Here is a 17,342-nt window from a genome sequence, read left to right as displayed (position 1 = left end):
GTGATTATTTTTTTCACACAGAGAGACAAAGAGGCATATTTTCAAAGCACTTAGCCTCCCAAAGTTCCATAGGTTTCTATGGAACTTTGGAAGGCTAAGTGCTTTGAAAATATGCCTCAAAGCAGGGTTCACTCATGCTTTTTCATCTGTAGCTCAAGGTATATCACATTCAAGAACAATAAGTATTTAGGTATTTCTCTGTATCCACAGGGCTCACAAGATAAGTTTGTACTCATACTTTCTACCTGACTTAATTTTAGCCTGCCCTTTTAAAAAAATTTAAATCAGAGGTCACATGACGCGATGAAAAGGAGCAGTACCTAAATAGCGAAGCTCCTCTGTGTCCCTGCTCTTATTGGCTACTAATCTGCTCCACACTTGGCTGTTCTGTCACCTGATGAAAGGGTTAGCTGAGGGAAGATCCTCTCTTCGACTCAGCAGATGTAGGCATTGATAGCAGCTCTCCATGGCCTCTAAACTGGTGAAAAAAACATTGAGATAGGTGCCATCAACAGAGGGCAAAATGGCAGTCCTTTCTCCGCTCAGTCCCTCTGTTAGCTCTGCATGGACCTCCGAAATTTCAGCAGAGGTCACTGCAGCGGTGAAGGCAGCTTTGGATAAGAAGCTCCAACAAATATTTGATCGGGCAGAAGAAGCACATGAATGACTTGATGCATTCGGTTTAGAACTTGATACACAGCTGCAGAAGACTGGGGATTTGGAGGACCAAGCCCAGACTTTAGCACAGATGCAATCCCAGCTAATGAAGCGGGTAGCAGATCTGGAATAGAACTTGGATTACCTAGAGAATCGCTCTAGCAGGAATAATTTATGGCTCATCGGCCTCCCTGAGTCTATTCTGGAGAGAGATCTGCGTACCTTCCTGGAAACCTGGCTACTCCAAACTTTGCAGTTCGGCGAGCATATGGCCCTCTTCAGATTGAACGGGAACATAGACTGGAAATCAAATGCCAGCACATGGGCCGCCCTCAGGCAGTCATTTTTTGTGTGCTCAACTTTGCTTCCAGGTCAAGTACTTCAGATGGCAGGAATTCGGTGGCATAAAAGGAGCTTTCATCAGCAAGGTGAGAATGACTTTGAGATTCCATGACACTGGTGGAGGTCTGATAGGGGGCTTTGACAAAAGCAAACTTCTCATAAAGCAAGCAACTAAAAGTGCCTGGTCACCTAAAAGCAAAGTAGCATAATCCCAGACCCTTTATATATGTTTCATTACTATTGGTCAAGAAGACAATTCTGCAGTTTTGGATACAAACAGACAATGTTTGAATGTTGGGCAGCAAAAATGAAAGCAATGGGGAAATTTGAGAAAATGGTGTATTCCAACTCTCTGAGACATGATAATAAACAATATGCCTTGCTTTGGTCGCAGTGCCTGGAAATGATGAGCCCCTAAGGGAAGGAAGGGGGTGCTGTTTGTAGTTTACCTTTTTCCTAACATATGGGTGGGGGGCGGGTTAGGAGTGATGGGAGGGATTGGTTTGAATGGTTATATGGAGAAGTTATAGAATGGGTGTGATTGAGATGTGAATGTAAATATAAGATGCTAATGAGAGGGGGGAGATAACTTTGAAAATGTCAATACTGAGCTGTATTTTGTTCGGAGATGTTCTGTTGGAAGCATTTCTTTTCTGTTCATTGTATTTTATACATCACCTGTTTGGTTTTTGTGCAGAATGGTTTATTACGCTTTGTATGACACTGATTTAAAAAAAAAAAAAAAAAGCAAGCAACTAGAGGCTGTCCAGAGATGTGCTTACCTTCTACATGTTGATGATAAGCACTAATTGCACTAAGGTGAACCCTTACGGATTTGGTCTTGAGACCAGACTTTGATAGGTGTAGAAAGTATTCAAGCAGGGTCTGTGTAGGTCAAGCAAGAGGATCTAGGGCCTGATGGCAAACCTCCTCCATTTGAAAGAATAGCATTTCTTAATGGAATCAGCAGGACCAGGTAGACACCCTCTGAAAGACGAAAAAGAAGCGCATTCTAAGCTCTCAATATCCAAGCAGTGAGAGCCAGAGACTGGAGGTTGGGATGCAGAACAGACCCCTTTGTTCTGTGTGATGAGAGTAGGAAAACACTCTGATCACCACGGTTTTTGGAGCATAACTCCATAAGAAGAGGGAACCATATACGCCATGGTCAGTACAGCATGATCAGAATCATGGTTCCGCGGTCTTGCTTAAGCTTTCTGAGAAGTTCCGAGAGAAGAGGACATGTCTGGTAAGTGAACGCTATTTTGCTTTGTGCTTTGGGAACTTAAAGATTGGGGTTTAAAGGAGGAATTGTAGGTTAGTGTTAGGCAAAATAAAAATATAAAAAGCAAATTTTATCAACTAATCTCCATAATCTTTTCCACTTAGTTTTAAAAACTTTGTACCACAGCTTTAACAGATAGAATCTAGCAGGCACTGCAGGATCTAGTTTAGTCTTGGTACATGTGGGTACCAATGACATAGGAAAATGTGGGAGAGAGGTTCTGGAAGCCAAATTTAGGCTCTTAGGTAGAAAGCTCAAATCCAGATCCTCTAGGGTAGCATTTTCTGAAATGTTACCTGTTCCACGTGCAGGGCCCAAGAGACAGGCACTAAATGAAAAATTAGATATAATAGGCATCTCTGAGACCTGGAGGAAGGAGGATAACCACTGGGACACTGTCATACCAGGTTACAAATTATATCATAGTGACAGGGTGGATCAAATTGGTGGAGGGGTAGCATTGTATATTAACGAGAGCCTTGAATCAAATAGATTGAAAATTCTGCAGGAAACAAAACACTTCTTGGAATCACTGTGGATTGAAATTCCATATGTAAAGGGGAAAAGGATAGTGATAGGAGTGTACTACCATCCGCCAGGCCAGGATGAAGATGGATGCAGAAATGTTAAAGGAAATTAGGGACGCAAACAAACTGGGCAACACAATAATAATGGGTGATTTCAATTATCCCGATATTGACTGGGTACATGTAACATCGGGGCACACTAGGGAGGTAAAATATCTTGATGAAATCAAGGACAGCTTTATGGAGCAGCTGGTATAGGAGCCGACAAGAGAAGGAAAAATTCTAGACCTAGTCCTTAGTGGAGCGCATGATCTGGTGCGGGAGGTAATGGTGCTGGGGTCGCTTGATAACAGTGATCATAATATGATTGGATTTGATATTAGCTTTGAAGTATACATAGGAAATCAAATAAAGACCAAGGGTCCATCAAGCCCAGCATCCTGTCCATGACAGTGGCCAATCCAGGCCAAGGGCACCAGGCAAGCTTCCCAAACGTACAAACATTCTATACATGTCATTCCTGGAATTGTGGATTTTTCCCAAGTCCATTTAGTAGTGGTTTATGGACTTGTCCTTTAGGAAACCGTCTAACCCCTTTTTAAACTCTGCCAAGCTAACCACCTTCACCACGTTCTCCGGCAACGAATTCCAGAGTTTAATTATGCATTCGGTGAAGAAAAATTTCTCTGATTTGTTTTAAATTTACTACACTGTAGTTTCATCGCATGCCCCCTAGTCCTAGTATTTTTGGAAAGCGTGAACAGACGCTTCACACATCCACCTGTTCCACTCCACTCATTATTTTATATACCTCTATCATGTATCCCCTCAGCCGTCTCTTCTCCAATCTGAAAAGCCCTAGCCTCCTTAGTCTTTCTTCTTAGGGAAGTCGTCCCAACCCCGCTATAATTTTAGTCGCCCTTCGCTACGTTAGCGTTTAACTTTAAAAAAGGAGACTATGATAAAATGAGGACGACGGTGAAAAAAAAACTTAGAGGAAAAACTGCGAGGGTCAAAAATTTACATCAGGCATGGATGCTGTTCAAAAACACCATCCTGGAAGCCCAGGCCAAAATATATTCCGCGTATTAAAAAAGGACGGAAGACCAAATGACAGCCGGCGTAATTAAAAAGTGAGGTGAAGGAAGCTATTAGAGCTAAAAGAAAATCCTTCAGAAAATGGAAGAAGGAACCAACTGAAAATAATAAGAAACAGCATAAGGAATGTCAAGTCAAATGCAAAGCGCTGATAAGGAAGGCTAAGAGGGGCTTCGAAAAAAAGATTGCGTTGGAGGCAAAAACATGTGGAGGGGCATAATCGAAAGGGCCACCCAAGTTTTGCTGAGGACGTCCTCGCAAAACGTCCCAGTGGAGGGACGGGGAAACCATTATTATCGAAACAAGATGGACGTCCATCTTTCGTTTCGATAATACGGTCGGGGACACCTAAATCTTGAAATTTAGGTCATCCTAAGAGATGGTCGTCCCTAGACTTGATCGTTTCTGATTTTCGGCGATAATGGAAACCAAGGACAACCATCGCAGAAACGACCAAATGCAAGCCCATTGGTCGTGGGAGGAGCTAACATTCGTAGTGCATTGGTCACCATGACATGCCAGGACACCAACCGGGCACCCTAGGGGGCACTGCAGTGAACTTCAGAGATTGCTCTCAGGTACATAGCTCCCTTACCTTGTGTGCTGAGCCCCCCAAAACCCACTACCCACAATTGTACACCAGTACAACAGCCCTTACGGGTGAAGGGGGGCACCTAGATGTGGGTACAGTGGGTTTCTGGTGGGTTTTGGAGGGCTCACATTTACCACGAGTGTAGCAGGTGGGGGGGATGAGCCTGGGTCCGCCTGCCTGAAGTGCACTGCACCCACTAAAACTGCTCCAGGGACCTGCATACTGCTGTGATGGACCTGAGTATGACTTTTGAGGCTGGCACAGAGGCTGGCACAAAAGATTTTTAAAGAGTTTTTTTGTGGGTGGGAGGGGGTTAGTGACCACTGGGGGAGTAAGGGGAGGTGATCCCCGATTCTCTCCGGTGGTCATCTGGTCAGTCTGGGCACCTTTTTGTGGCTTGATCGTAAGAAAAACAGGACCAGATAAAGTCGTCCAAGTGCTCGTCAGAGATGCCCTTTTTTTCCATTATGGGTCGAGGACGCCCAAGTGTTAGGCACCCCCAAGTCCCGCTTTCGTTACGGTTCCGTGAACTTTGGTCGTCTCCACGACGGAAAGCAGTTGGGGACGCCCAAAATCGGCTTTCGATTATACCGATTTGAGCGACCCTGGGAGGACGCCCATCTTCCGATTTGTGTCCAAAGTGTTCAAAGATGGGCGTTCTTCTCTTTTGAAAATGAGCCTGATAGCAAAAATTTTTTTTTAGGTATATTAAAAGCAGGAAGCCAGCAAAAGAATCAGTTGGACCGCTAGATGACCGAGGAGTAAAAGGGGCGATCAGGGAAGAGAAAGCCGTAGCGAAGAGATTAAATGAATTATTTGCTTCGGTCTTCACCAAGGAAGATTTGGGTGGGATACCGGTGCCGGAAATGGTATTCGAAGCTGACGAGTCGGAGAAACTTAATGAATTCTCTGTAAACCTGGAGGATGTAATGGGGCAGTTTTACAAACTGAAGAGTAGCAAATCTCCTGGACCGGATGGTATTCATCCCAGAGTACTGATAGAACTGAAAAATGAGCTTGCAGAGCTATTGTTAGTAATATGTAATATATCCTTAAAATCGAGCGTAGTACCGGAAGATTGGAGGGTGGCCAATGTAACGCTGATTTTTAAAAAAGGTTCCAGAGGAGATCTGGGAAATTATAGACCGGTGAGTCTGACGTCGGTGCTGGGCAAAATGGTAGAGACTATTATTAAGAACAAAATTACAGAGTATATTCAAAAGCATGTACTAATGAGACAAAGTCTCATTTAGTGAAGGGAAACCTTGCCTCACCAATCTACTACATTTCTTTGAAGGGGTGAACAAACGTGGATAAAGGTGAGCTGGTTGATATTGTGTATCTGGATTTTCAGAAGGTGTTTGACAAAGTACCTCATGAAAGATTCCAGAGGAAATTGGAGAGTCATGGGATAGGAGGTAGTGTTCTATTGTGGATTAAAAACTGGTTAAAAGAGAGAAAACAGAGAGTAGAGTTACATGGTCAGTATTCTCAATGGAGAAGGGTAGTTAGTGGGGTTCCCCAGGGGTCTGTGTTTGGACCGCTGCTTTTTAACATACTTATAAATGACCTAGAGATGGGAGTAACTAGTGAGGTAATTAAATTTGCTGATGACACAAAGTTATTCAAAGTCATTAAATCACGGGAGGATTGTGAAAAATTACAAAAGGACCTTACGAGACTGAGAGAATGGGCGTCTAAAAGGCAGATGATGTTTAATGTGAGCAAGTGCAAAGTGATGCATGTGGGAAAGACGAACCCAAATTATAGGTACGTCATGCAAAGGGATCTAGGTGTCGTCATTGATGATACGTTGAAACCTTCTGCTCAGTGTGCTGCTGCGGCTAAGAAAGCAAATAAAATGTTGGGTATTATTAAGAAAGGAATGTAAAACAAAAATGAGGATGTTATAATGCCTTTGTATCACTCCATGGTGCGACAGCACTTCGAACATTGTGTTCAATTCTGGTCGCCGCATCTCAAAAAAGATATAGTGGAATTAGAAAAGGTGCAGAGAAAGGTGACGAAAATGATAAAGGGGATGGGACGACTTCCCTATGAGGAAAGGCTAAAGCGGCTAGGGCTCTTCAGCTTGGAGAAAAGGCGGCTGAGGGGAGATATGATAGAGATCTATAAAATGAGTGGAGCTGAACGGGTAGATGTGAAGCGTCTGTTTACGCTTTCCAAAAATACTAGGACTGGGGGGCATGCAATGAATGAAAGAAAATGTTTCTTCACTCAACTTGTAATTAAACTCTGGAATTCGTTGGCAGAGAATGTGATAAAGGCGGTTAGCTTAGCGGAGTTTAAAAAAGGTTTGGACGGCTTCCTAAAGGATAAGTCCATAGACCATTATTAAATGGACTTGGGGAAAATCCACTATTTCTGGGATAAGCAATATAAAATGTTTTGTACATTTTTGGGATCTTGCCGGGTATCTGTGACCTGGATTGGCCACTGTTGGAAACAGGATGCTGGGCTTGATGGACCTTTGGTCTTTCCCAGTATGACAATACTTATGTACTTCAACAAACTTTTCCCCACTAGAGGTATGGGAGAATATACATACAGAAGACATGTCCCCCAATTGAGGAGGAAGGCATCTGACACTAGTCTGTTGTGGGCCTGAAGCCTGGAACAGAACTAAGGGACTTTATGGTTGAGCTGAGTGACAAAAAGATCCACTGCGGGGGGAGGGGGGGGTGCCCCATGCTCAGATGATCTTGTGGGCTATGCCCATATTGAAAAGAGACCACTCATGTGGTTGAATTATCTTGCTCAGTCTGTCAGCCAGGGTATTGCTTTTGCCTGCCAGACAAGTGGCTCGAAGGAACATGACATGTTGGCGAGCCCAATGAAACATCCGGACAGCCTCCTGACACACAGGGCGTGATCCGGTGCCACCCCTGCTTGTTGTATAAAGCATTGCAACCTGATTGTCTGTTTGTATGAATACAATCTGATGAGACAGCCTATCTCCGAAAGCCTTTAGAACGTTCCAGATCGCCCACAGATCCAGAAGATTGATCTGAAGATTTGTTTGCACATCTACATTAGCCCCTCCCCCCCCCCCCCAAATCCCAGGAGAGATGCATCCATTGTCAGCATTTGTTGTGGCTGAGGAATTTGAAATGGAAGTCCCAGAGTCAAATTGGATCGAATGGTCCACCACTGAAGAGAGCTTACAAGCTCTGGGGACACTGGGATGACATTTTCCAGGCTCCCTGTGGCTTGATATCACTGAGAGTCAGGGTCCATTGAGCTGATCTCATGTGAAAGTGTGTCATGGGTATAACATACACTGTGGAAGCCATGTGGCCCAATAATCTCAACATCTGCCAAGCTATGGCCTGCTGAGAGGCTCGAATCATGGAAGTGAATGTGACAAGAGTGTCCGCTCTTGTCTCTGGAAGGTAGGCTCGAACCTTCTGCGTATCAAGAAGGGCTCCTATGAATTCTAAATGCTGGACAGGGTGAATATAGGACATGGGGTAGTTTAAAATGAACCCTAGTAGATCGAGCACCCGAATAGTCGTTCGCACGGACTCCTGCGCAAATAGTCATTCGCACAGACTGCAGAGCTCCATCTGAAGAGGTGCTCTTCACCAGCCAATCGTCGAGATATAGGAACACATGGACTCCCAGTCTGCGTGGTGATGCTGCAACTACCGCTAGACATTTGGTGAAGACCATGGAACCTGAAGTGAGGACAAAATGCAACACACGGTACTGAAAGTGATGTGTTCCCAGACGAAATCGAAGATATTTCTGGTGGGCTGGAAGTATTGGTATGTGAGTATATGCATCCTTTGAGTCCAGAGAGTATAGTTTTTCTGAATCATGGGAAGAAGGGTGCCCAGGGAAACCATCCTGAACTTTTCTTGGACTAGGAATTTGTTCAGGGCCCTTAGGTTTAGGGTGCAATGCATCTCCCCTGTTTTCTTCTACACAATCAAGTACCTGGAATAGAATTGCCACCCTTCCTCACTTGGTGGAATGAACTTGACTGCATGGGCCTTCAGAAGGGCGGAGAGTTCCTCTGCCAGTACCTGACTGTGCTTACAGCTGAATGAATGAGCGCCTGGTGGGCAATTTGAAAATTTTTGATACCAACTGAGTGCATATCCAAGATGACTATTTAAAGAACCCACCAGTCGGAGGTTATAAGGGGCCACCTTTAGTGGATAAACTTCAGCCTTCCCCCAACCGGTAAATTGTCCAGGATGGACACTTTTACTGTGGGTATGCTCTGCTGGAGTCAGTCAAAAATTCGTCCCTTGGTTTGACTGGGGAGCATCAGGGGCCTTAGGTGCACGCGCTTAACGTGAACAAGGGTGCTGGGGCTTAGCCTGAACAGGCTGGCGAGCCGAGGGGTTGTACCTACGCCTCTGATAGTAATAAGTACTCCTCCTTGCTTTGCCAGAAGTTCTTCTAGCTGAGAAGGTAGATGCAGAAGGCGCCCGGTGGGAGAGAGAAGAGATGGTATCAGTATGTTTTTGATTTGGTCAGTGACCTCTTCAACCTTCTCTCCAAAAAGGTTATCCCCACCGGCATGGGGCATCCGCCAACCTCTGCTGAACAGAATGTTCCAAATCAGAAACACGCAGCCATGAGAGTCTGCGCATTGCTATACTCTCAGCAGAGATCCTGGATGTCACATCAAAATGGTCAAGAATTTCGACATGCCTTCTGCTGCTTGACCAACTGGTGAAGTGACTCGGCCTGCTCCAGACGGAGTGTCTCAGCCAGGTCCGACAACTTGTGCACCAAGTTTCGCAAGTGAATGTTCATGAACAGCTGGTATGATTGTATTCAGGAGATGAGCATTGAAGCCTGGTACATCTTCCTCCCAAAACAATCCACAGGGTGCCAAGATATAATATCTCTGGAACTTCTGGCTCTTTGAGAGCAGACTCCATTACCATGGAATTGGAGTCAGCTGAGGCTTATCAAAACCAGGAGCACTGTGGATCAGATACTGGGTGTCAATCTTCTTGGGCATGACTGGAACCAACAGAGGGGACTCCCGGTTCCTAACGTGGACTTCCTGCAGTACCTCATGTAGGAGGGCAGTCACAGCCTCCCTAGGAGGAGACGTGTAGTCCAGGACTCGAGCATCTTGGTCCTGGGCTCGTCTTCCACTTCCAAAGGAATGGGAATAGCATCAGCCATTTCCTTAACAAAAGAAGGGAATGAAAGGTTCTCCAGAGGAGACTTTCTCCTTTCAGGTGGAGGGGAGGGTTCAGAGGGAATTCCATAGGACTCATCAGAAGAAAAGTACCCTGGATCTTCCTCTGAATCCTACGAGCGCTCCTCTTCGGTGTCAGACAATACTTCACAATGAAAGTGTCAAGATCGAACCTGCCTCAACTTGGAAGAACCATGCTCCTGAGAACGGTGTTGAGAAGTCAGCTCCCATTTTGACTCCGGTGAAGCTTCCGCCACCGATGTTGAGCTAGTGGCAGCTTGGGTGGCAGTTGACCCTGAAGCCACATGCAGCCTTGGTGTCGAGGCTGCACCACAGGCTGAGGGCCAAGCGGGTCAGTAACTTAGGCAAGGTAGGCACAAGCACCCCGATGCCGATGCAACCTGTTGTATGAGCCATCCAGCAGCTCATGGAGCAAGGCCCAGATGCGCTCACTGAGGGCCAACACCAGGAAAGACTGTATGGAGGGGAAGTGGTCTCCCGGCACTGACGCTTCTTGGGTGCCAAATCCTTCGAAACCCCGGAGCTCCCAGCACCATGTGGTCAAGGGCAACTGATGACTATGATTCTTGGCCTTCGCTCGAAGCATGTCACCGAGGGCTCCTCGGTGCCGACGAGGATGATGTTGAATCACCATGTCGCCTTGGGGTCAGATCCGACGATGGACGGTCCCGGGGGCCCTAAACAGCAGGAGGCCTTGAAGCAGGTGGAGAACCACTCGATGCTTCACTGCTCTTAGTGTGTAAGGGTCTAACAGCATACATGCTTACTGACACTTGACATTGATGCCGATGCCTTCAACCTCGATGCTGATGCTGAGGAACTGGACTTGGCTCCAAAAATCTTCTCTCTCTGGAAATCTGAGGAGACTGTATTCATGCGGCAGGTGGAAAGGCAAGCGGGATGCACAGTGGAGCACAAAGCTCTACTTATACTTTTTATAAGTCCCAGACCAAGCGACACGGGTTGGCGTCACCCTCTTGTGAGAATACATAAGCCTGCTTGTGCTCGGAGAATAGCACTTTTCAGTTTTGCCCACTGCTGTTCTACTTTCTTCAGCTGTTCTAATCCAACTAACTCTTCCTTGAGAAATTCCCCTATCTCCGCAAAGTTAGTTCTTTTGAAATATAGGAAACGTCAATCTCGAATAAGCCCTCTCCTCCATTGTCTTATATTAAACCACACTATTCTGTGATCACTAGATGACAAATGATCTCCCACCATAACATCAGAAACATTGTCGCCATTTGTAAGCACCAGGTCAAGAATAGCTCCATCCCTCGTCAGTTCTGTTACCTACTGCTGAAACAATTCTTCCTGTAGAGAATCCAAGATCCCTTTGCTTCTAGATGACCCCGCAGCTGGATGCCCCAATCAACGTCCAACATATTAAAATCACCTAACAGTAGTACTTCCCCTTTCCTAGCTATCTTGTGGATGGTCTTCTATTAAGTGTCTGCCATTTCTTCAGACTGAGAAGGTGATCTGTATATTACACCAATGTAAATATATTTTCCTCTCTCTTTTAGAATTTTACCCACAGCGATTCTTCCTTACCCTGTATGTCCTGCAGTTCTGTCACCTGAATATTATCCTTAACATATAACGCCACTCCTCTACCCTTTTTCCCTACCATGTCCTTCCTGAATAGATTATAGCCAGGTATAACTATATCCCAGTCATGGTCCTCCACGTCTCCATGACCGCTACTATATCAAAGTCAGCTTCTATCATCGCAGCCTCTAGATCTAGACATTTGTTTCTTATACTATGGGCATTGGTACACAAGGCTCTCCAGTCGTATTGTTTTCCCTTTTCTATAAGAGTATTTGGTGTCTTACCTTCCTGAAGATTATTAATGACTTTGGGGCTTTTCTCACCCACCCCCAGCGAATCTAGTTTAAAAGCCCTCTTTAGTACTTTAGCCAGTCTGTTACCGAAGACACTTCGTCCCTTCCTTGTAAGATGTACACCATCACCGCTCAGAATTGGGAAATGGTTAAGGCCATTTTGCAAGGCGACATACTTGCGTATAGCAGTTCAAAGAAAAAATGTAAAGATCAAGTGATCTTATGGCTAGAGGCTCAACTGATCCACCTACGGCAGCAATGCGCTACTTCCCCTATTGTGCAACGGAAGGCCCAACTTCTAATGACATAGGTCACACTGAATGAATACATACATCAGCTGGTGAAGAAATTCGCCCTTTATTATCAATATCAACTTTATAAATTTGGCAATACCATGGGTAAAAATGCTGGGCCCACTTAGGCTCTCCTAAGCATCCCTCCTTTAGGGTATTGACGCTCCAGGGCCCCACTGGTACTCTGGTTCATTCAGATACAGACATCAATTCGATTTTCAAAAGGTACTTCTCATAAGGATAACTAAGCATGATTTACGGACATTGCATCGAGAATTAGCAAAAGGTTTCGGGGGGGGGGGAGCCTAAGATTAAGATGGCCTTAATTTTTGTTCATTGGGCAATGGGAGGTCTAGGAGTTTCTAACTTACGTCACCTTGGAGATTGAGTAAGGGGGTCAAAGGAATACACTCCTTGGTCAGTGGAGAGTTTTGTTCTCACCATTACATCCTATTTACTACACGCTCCAGTTGATAAACTGCCCACAGAAGTAAAACAACATGTTATTTTGAAATCTATGTGTTATATATGGCATACTTTATTATCTCAATTACATCAGGATCCTACTCAAACAGACCTGTTACCGCTTGTGGGGAATTTAGATTTCTCTCCAGGGCTTGACCGTATAGTCTTACGATGGTGAGTTGGTAACAGTGGCTGATCTTTTAACTCAGAGGGGCGAGTTACTTGCTTCCCTTCAACAAACCCAGAGGGTACATAATATAGACAGATTCGCTTTTCTACAGGCCTTGCGCTACATTCATAGGCTATTGAAAAATAATTGTTCTCGGAATATTGTTGCTGCTCTGGATAGCTTTTAAGCCCCCCTCGAGTCAGCTGCACACCTCAGTATCTGCCCTCTATATGCTGTTTGATATACTGTCTCCAGTGAAGAATAACGATCCCATTATTTATTTATTTGTTGCATTTGTATCCCACGTTTTCCCACCTCTTTGCAGGCTCAATGTGGCTTACAATACATCATGAGTAACAGAAATACATGAAAAGTATGCATGTAGTGATAACTGCAGATTTTGGGTAGTATGATAATGATAAACATGATAGTGTTTCAACAAACAAACATATTAAGAAGTATCTAAGAAATATATAAGAATTGTATAGGAAAGTATACATTTAGTAGTAGTTACAGGATCTTGGGTATCATGATAGTGAAAAACATGGCGGTGTTTTGGCAATTTGATATAGTAGAGGTAGTTTTGGATGTGCGTATAGGAGTTTATATTTGTTGATCATTGTTGTATGCCTTGTTAAAGAGATGAGTCTTCAGAAGAATTCGGAAGTTAGCTAATTCATACATCGTTTTAATTTGCGCAGCAGCGATGTCCAGAGTGTAATGTAGAATTGGGGGTGCATCTTCAAGGGGCAGACTTGACTGTATCAATACGACAAATCTCATCAATGATACATTTTATGCTAACATGTTTTCTTTTTAAATTTACATAATAGTTATTCTAATAAAAAGTTGATTAAAAAAATGGAGGTTTTGGTTCCTGAGGGCAAATGATTGATTATACACAGTAGGCTCAAGGATTTGGAATAACTTTGCAATATAGGAGACCTAATAGCCTTGCCACTGATGAATATCTGATGCCTCCGGTTCCTTTTTTCTTTTTTTCCACTTATATGACAGCGCTCTCTGTTCTCTTTTGGCATACACTACTCCTTAGTATAACAGTTTTGGATCAGAATAATGAGATTCCTGGAGACCTGGCAAGGGAAAACAAGCATCTCCTCCCCATTGGGTATTGTTTTGATAAAATGGCTCACTGTGGCCCACTTGCCCAGATTTGAGAGGGTTTTTCTCTAAAAGGCCCTAACTGCAAAAAATGTCTTCTGCTACAACTGGACGATGGATCGATTAGCTACATTTTGGTAGTAGAAGAGTATGTTTCATACAGTTGATCATGGAGGGCAGAGATGCCTTTTTAAGCAATGTTTCTGGGCCATTTGGAACCTTATATTCAATCTCTTCCACCCACAGCCCACAGTCTTATTATTAATGATTTGATACTGTAATTTGGAACATTATAGAACCCTATGTTGGTGGTGGGGGGGGGCTATTGGGGTGTAGTGATTCTATTAACGATGATTTACTGTTTATCTTTGCTGTTGTGAGGGGGGAGGGTCATCATAACACAGGTCTCCGCCCTGTTTTGGATAAGTTGTTGCTTGTAATTGCAGTTTCAATGCTCTTTTTCATATGTTTGTATTCGTAAACTTTAATAAAATTATTGAAAGTAAAAAATTAAAATACACAAACTCTTAATCAACTCAGCATATACTTTCCCCTTCTTGTGCCATCTGAATGATTCCTCTTAATTTTGCTGTAGAAAACAGCCTAAGATCAACTAATGGAAAACATATCAGGAATAAAAGAAAAACTGCCAACGCACCTCATAAGTCAGACAAAAAAAGTCCAGGATGGCAATCATAAATGAATTTCTGTTTTCTATTATACCTTAAAGCTCTTTCAGTCTGGGGTTATTTTGCAGGTCTTTTATCAGCCCAACATAAGAATTATCACAAAATAGTGTGGATGAAGAGGCCATATACCTACCTGATTCTTGGGAACATATATGGTGGCTCAAGAATACATTAAAAAAACATCCATATAGAGACTGATATGCAGGGATCGCTTTCACTCTCTTTATCACATTTGGTGATCAAAGTAAGCTTCCATGAAAAGTGCCTTCAGATGAAAATTGCATAGACATGGCCTCAACGAAATGGCTCATTTCAGCTTCAGTCCTGGCACAAGCTCCTGCCCTCTTAAATTAGATCACAGCTGAAGCAGCACTCACAGCCCAGGAAAGCAAGGGAACGTACTACTCTTAGGGTAATATAAAATAGAAGAATACATCCCTGAACTAGGAGCGTCAAATTCTGCACCCTCTGATACAAGAGGTCATAGAATATTGTTCCCTCTATGGGAACAAAAATGGGAATACACTGAAGGTCTTGTATGATGAGTGTGTACAGAGAAACAATAGTGGGCTGATGATCAAGGGCAAACGTGGGTGCTAGAGGCCATTAGCGCTGGACTAGCACCCGCATTTGCCTTCGCCCTATGATCAGAGCTGGCGAGCACATGTAATAACGAACTCACAGGTTCTGAGCGCAATTAGAATGCAAATGCACGCTAAACAGGGCATTAAGTATTCCTCCCCAGTGGGAAGCGTGCCAAACATTGGCGCTGCTCACATGACACACCCTATGCCACTTTGGAGCTGGTGTTAGGGTTTGCAGAGCATTGAGAAGGAATGGGGAGCTCTGTCTACCATGCATACAGGCCTCCCCCCATGCAAAAACAGTTTCCCTGGTGGCCCAGTGGGCACCACCCCCACTCACTAGTGCCCACACCAAAGCCCCCTCCCATACCATAAAAGGGAGGCTTTTCAAGGGAAGATAAACATCAGAAACAAGTAATCACTTACTCTGAATATTCAGTTCTTTAGCTTTAGATACTAGAGACATGATATCACGGGTGTTGTGCACAGCAGCACGGAATCGATTCAGGCCTCCTTTGTGTGCAGCAGGAGAGAAATGAGGCTTGGGAGCTGTGCGCTCCAAAAGCTGGTCTAAATATTGAGCCACTTCATCACAAATGTCAGCTAGAAGAAACAAAAATAAAACAGATTAGAAATTTTATCAGGTTATTTTAATCATTAAAAAAAGATAACTAATGAATACCACCTTATAGCAGAGGATATCTAATGAATCAGAAGAGATACATTAAAATAGAACGAGTTATTTTATGACAGTTTAGAAAGTACTTTAGGAATTAATGTGCAAATGGAACAAACTGCAGTAAATCAGCCAGATGACGGCATGCGAGAATGACAGCATGCAAGAACAAAGAACAGGTTCCTCCTGAGAGAAGAATCAATGGGGTAGTAAGGTCTGAAGAACAGTTTTCATTTATTCACAATGCAATTCAAAACAATTTTAAAAAACCTTCCATATAAGTTGGAGGCTTTTTTTCGGGGGGGGGGGGGGGGGGGGGGGGGGGGCTGGTTTCCTCCTGCTTCTTTGGATTTCCAGTTGCATCAGAACTAGCCTCTTTAGAACATGAACTTTCAAAAGCTAACTTCCTAAGGGTATACCATATACTGTACTTTAAAGCCCTCTCTACATCCCAGCCACTGTGATGACCATCCTTGGCCAGGGGCCACAGAACATGGATCCCTCTGGAACTCAGTACACGTGCACCCTAAGTTCAACTGCAAGTCTCACTAGTGAGCACTGGTCGAGAATTCCTCTTCTACAAGAGATATGGATGCCTCCTCTACATCATCAACCTCCATTTTCTATGCAGCAGTGTGGAGCACCATAAGACTGGGTCTGGAGAATGGATTCTCAAATAGGGTGCCTGGTTTACTAAGGCATTTTCTCCCAACTATATGTCTGCAGAACACAAGCTCAGTAAATCAGGATCAAAGACATTCTGAAATGGCTTTCAAATGCATTGTTAAGAATGTTAAGTGTTCATTTCAGTGATTCATTTAAAGAAAATGCAAGGAGAACTGACAGTCAGCCAAGACAGGATTTCACGAAATTTTATTTTTACCTTGACAATTGGTATTGTTTAAATTTTTGCATATTAGAACAACCTTCTTTCCAACATAAGCACAGTTTCTTTCCTGTGTAATTACAGCTAGACATATTGGGCTGGATTCAGTAAATGAACGTCGATACCCATGCCTATCTTTAGACACCAGACTTACGCCTATGAAACCTGGTATAAATGCTGGCACCAAGTTAGGCATGCTGAGGCCGTATTCTATAATTCCATGTGCAACTTTTCAGAATGCCCCTAATATGCCCATGGTCATATCCCCTTTTAAGTTACGCACTAGCAGAGTTAAATTTTAATGTGCCAATTATCAATAATTGGCTGTTAGCACCCAATTACTGCTGTTAATTGGCTCATTACTAAATTAATTTGAACATACACACACACTTGGGTGCGCAATTCTGAGATTGGGTGTAAACTGTAGGAAGGCCAAAAAAGGCCCCTATTTTATAAAGCCAACATACGCACCTAAGTGCCTTTATAAAACAGCCACCCAGAACTAGCCCTAACAGCAGGCAAATTCATACCTGCTCCAAAGGTGTAAATGTGGTGGATATACTCTATACTTATAATTGTGTGTTTCACAAAATATGCATGTATATTACAAGGCCACCCTAGCTTCCCCCTAACTACACCTCCAGGCCACCTATGCATATCATGTACCAACATAAAGGGACACCTACGCGCAGTACATTTTTTCTAGTGATAAAGATGCCAGTACTCAAATGCCAGGCCACTCTTCAGGGGTGGGGTGATCACAGAGGAACCCACACCACATAGCGAGGCCCCCTGCAACCAGTCACAGAACATATGACAAGGCAGAATTTGGGTGTAGAGCCTGAGCTCTTTCATTAAAACTTGGGGACCATGGGTTAATTTTAGCAGACAATGGAAAAGG

The 17,342-nt window shown here is 43.9% G+C and overlaps 1 protein-coding gene across 1 annotated transcript in view; it reads right to left on the bottom strand.

Annotated features, from left to right (window-relative positions):
• Nucleotides 1–17,342, bottom strand: part of PHKA1 (phosphorylase kinase regulatory subunit alpha 1) — a 434,625-nt gene that overhangs the window by 178,951 nt on the left and 238,332 nt on the right. Inside the window, 1 exon segment of the mRNA XM_030210224.1 lies at nucleotides 15,306–15,482. Within this exon segment, the coding sequence (XP_030066084.1) occupies nucleotides 15,306–15,482 (177 nt within the window).

The sequence above is a fragment of the Microcaecilia unicolor genome, chromosome 7 (assembly GCF_901765095.1).
Source record: "Microcaecilia unicolor chromosome 7, aMicUni1.1, whole genome shotgun sequence".
In the NCBI taxonomy this organism is placed as follows: Eukaryota; Metazoa; Chordata; class Amphibia; order Gymnophiona; family Siphonopidae; genus Microcaecilia; species Microcaecilia unicolor.
Note: the sequence above shows the minus strand (reverse complement) of the source record. Positions and strands in the feature narration are given on the sequence as shown.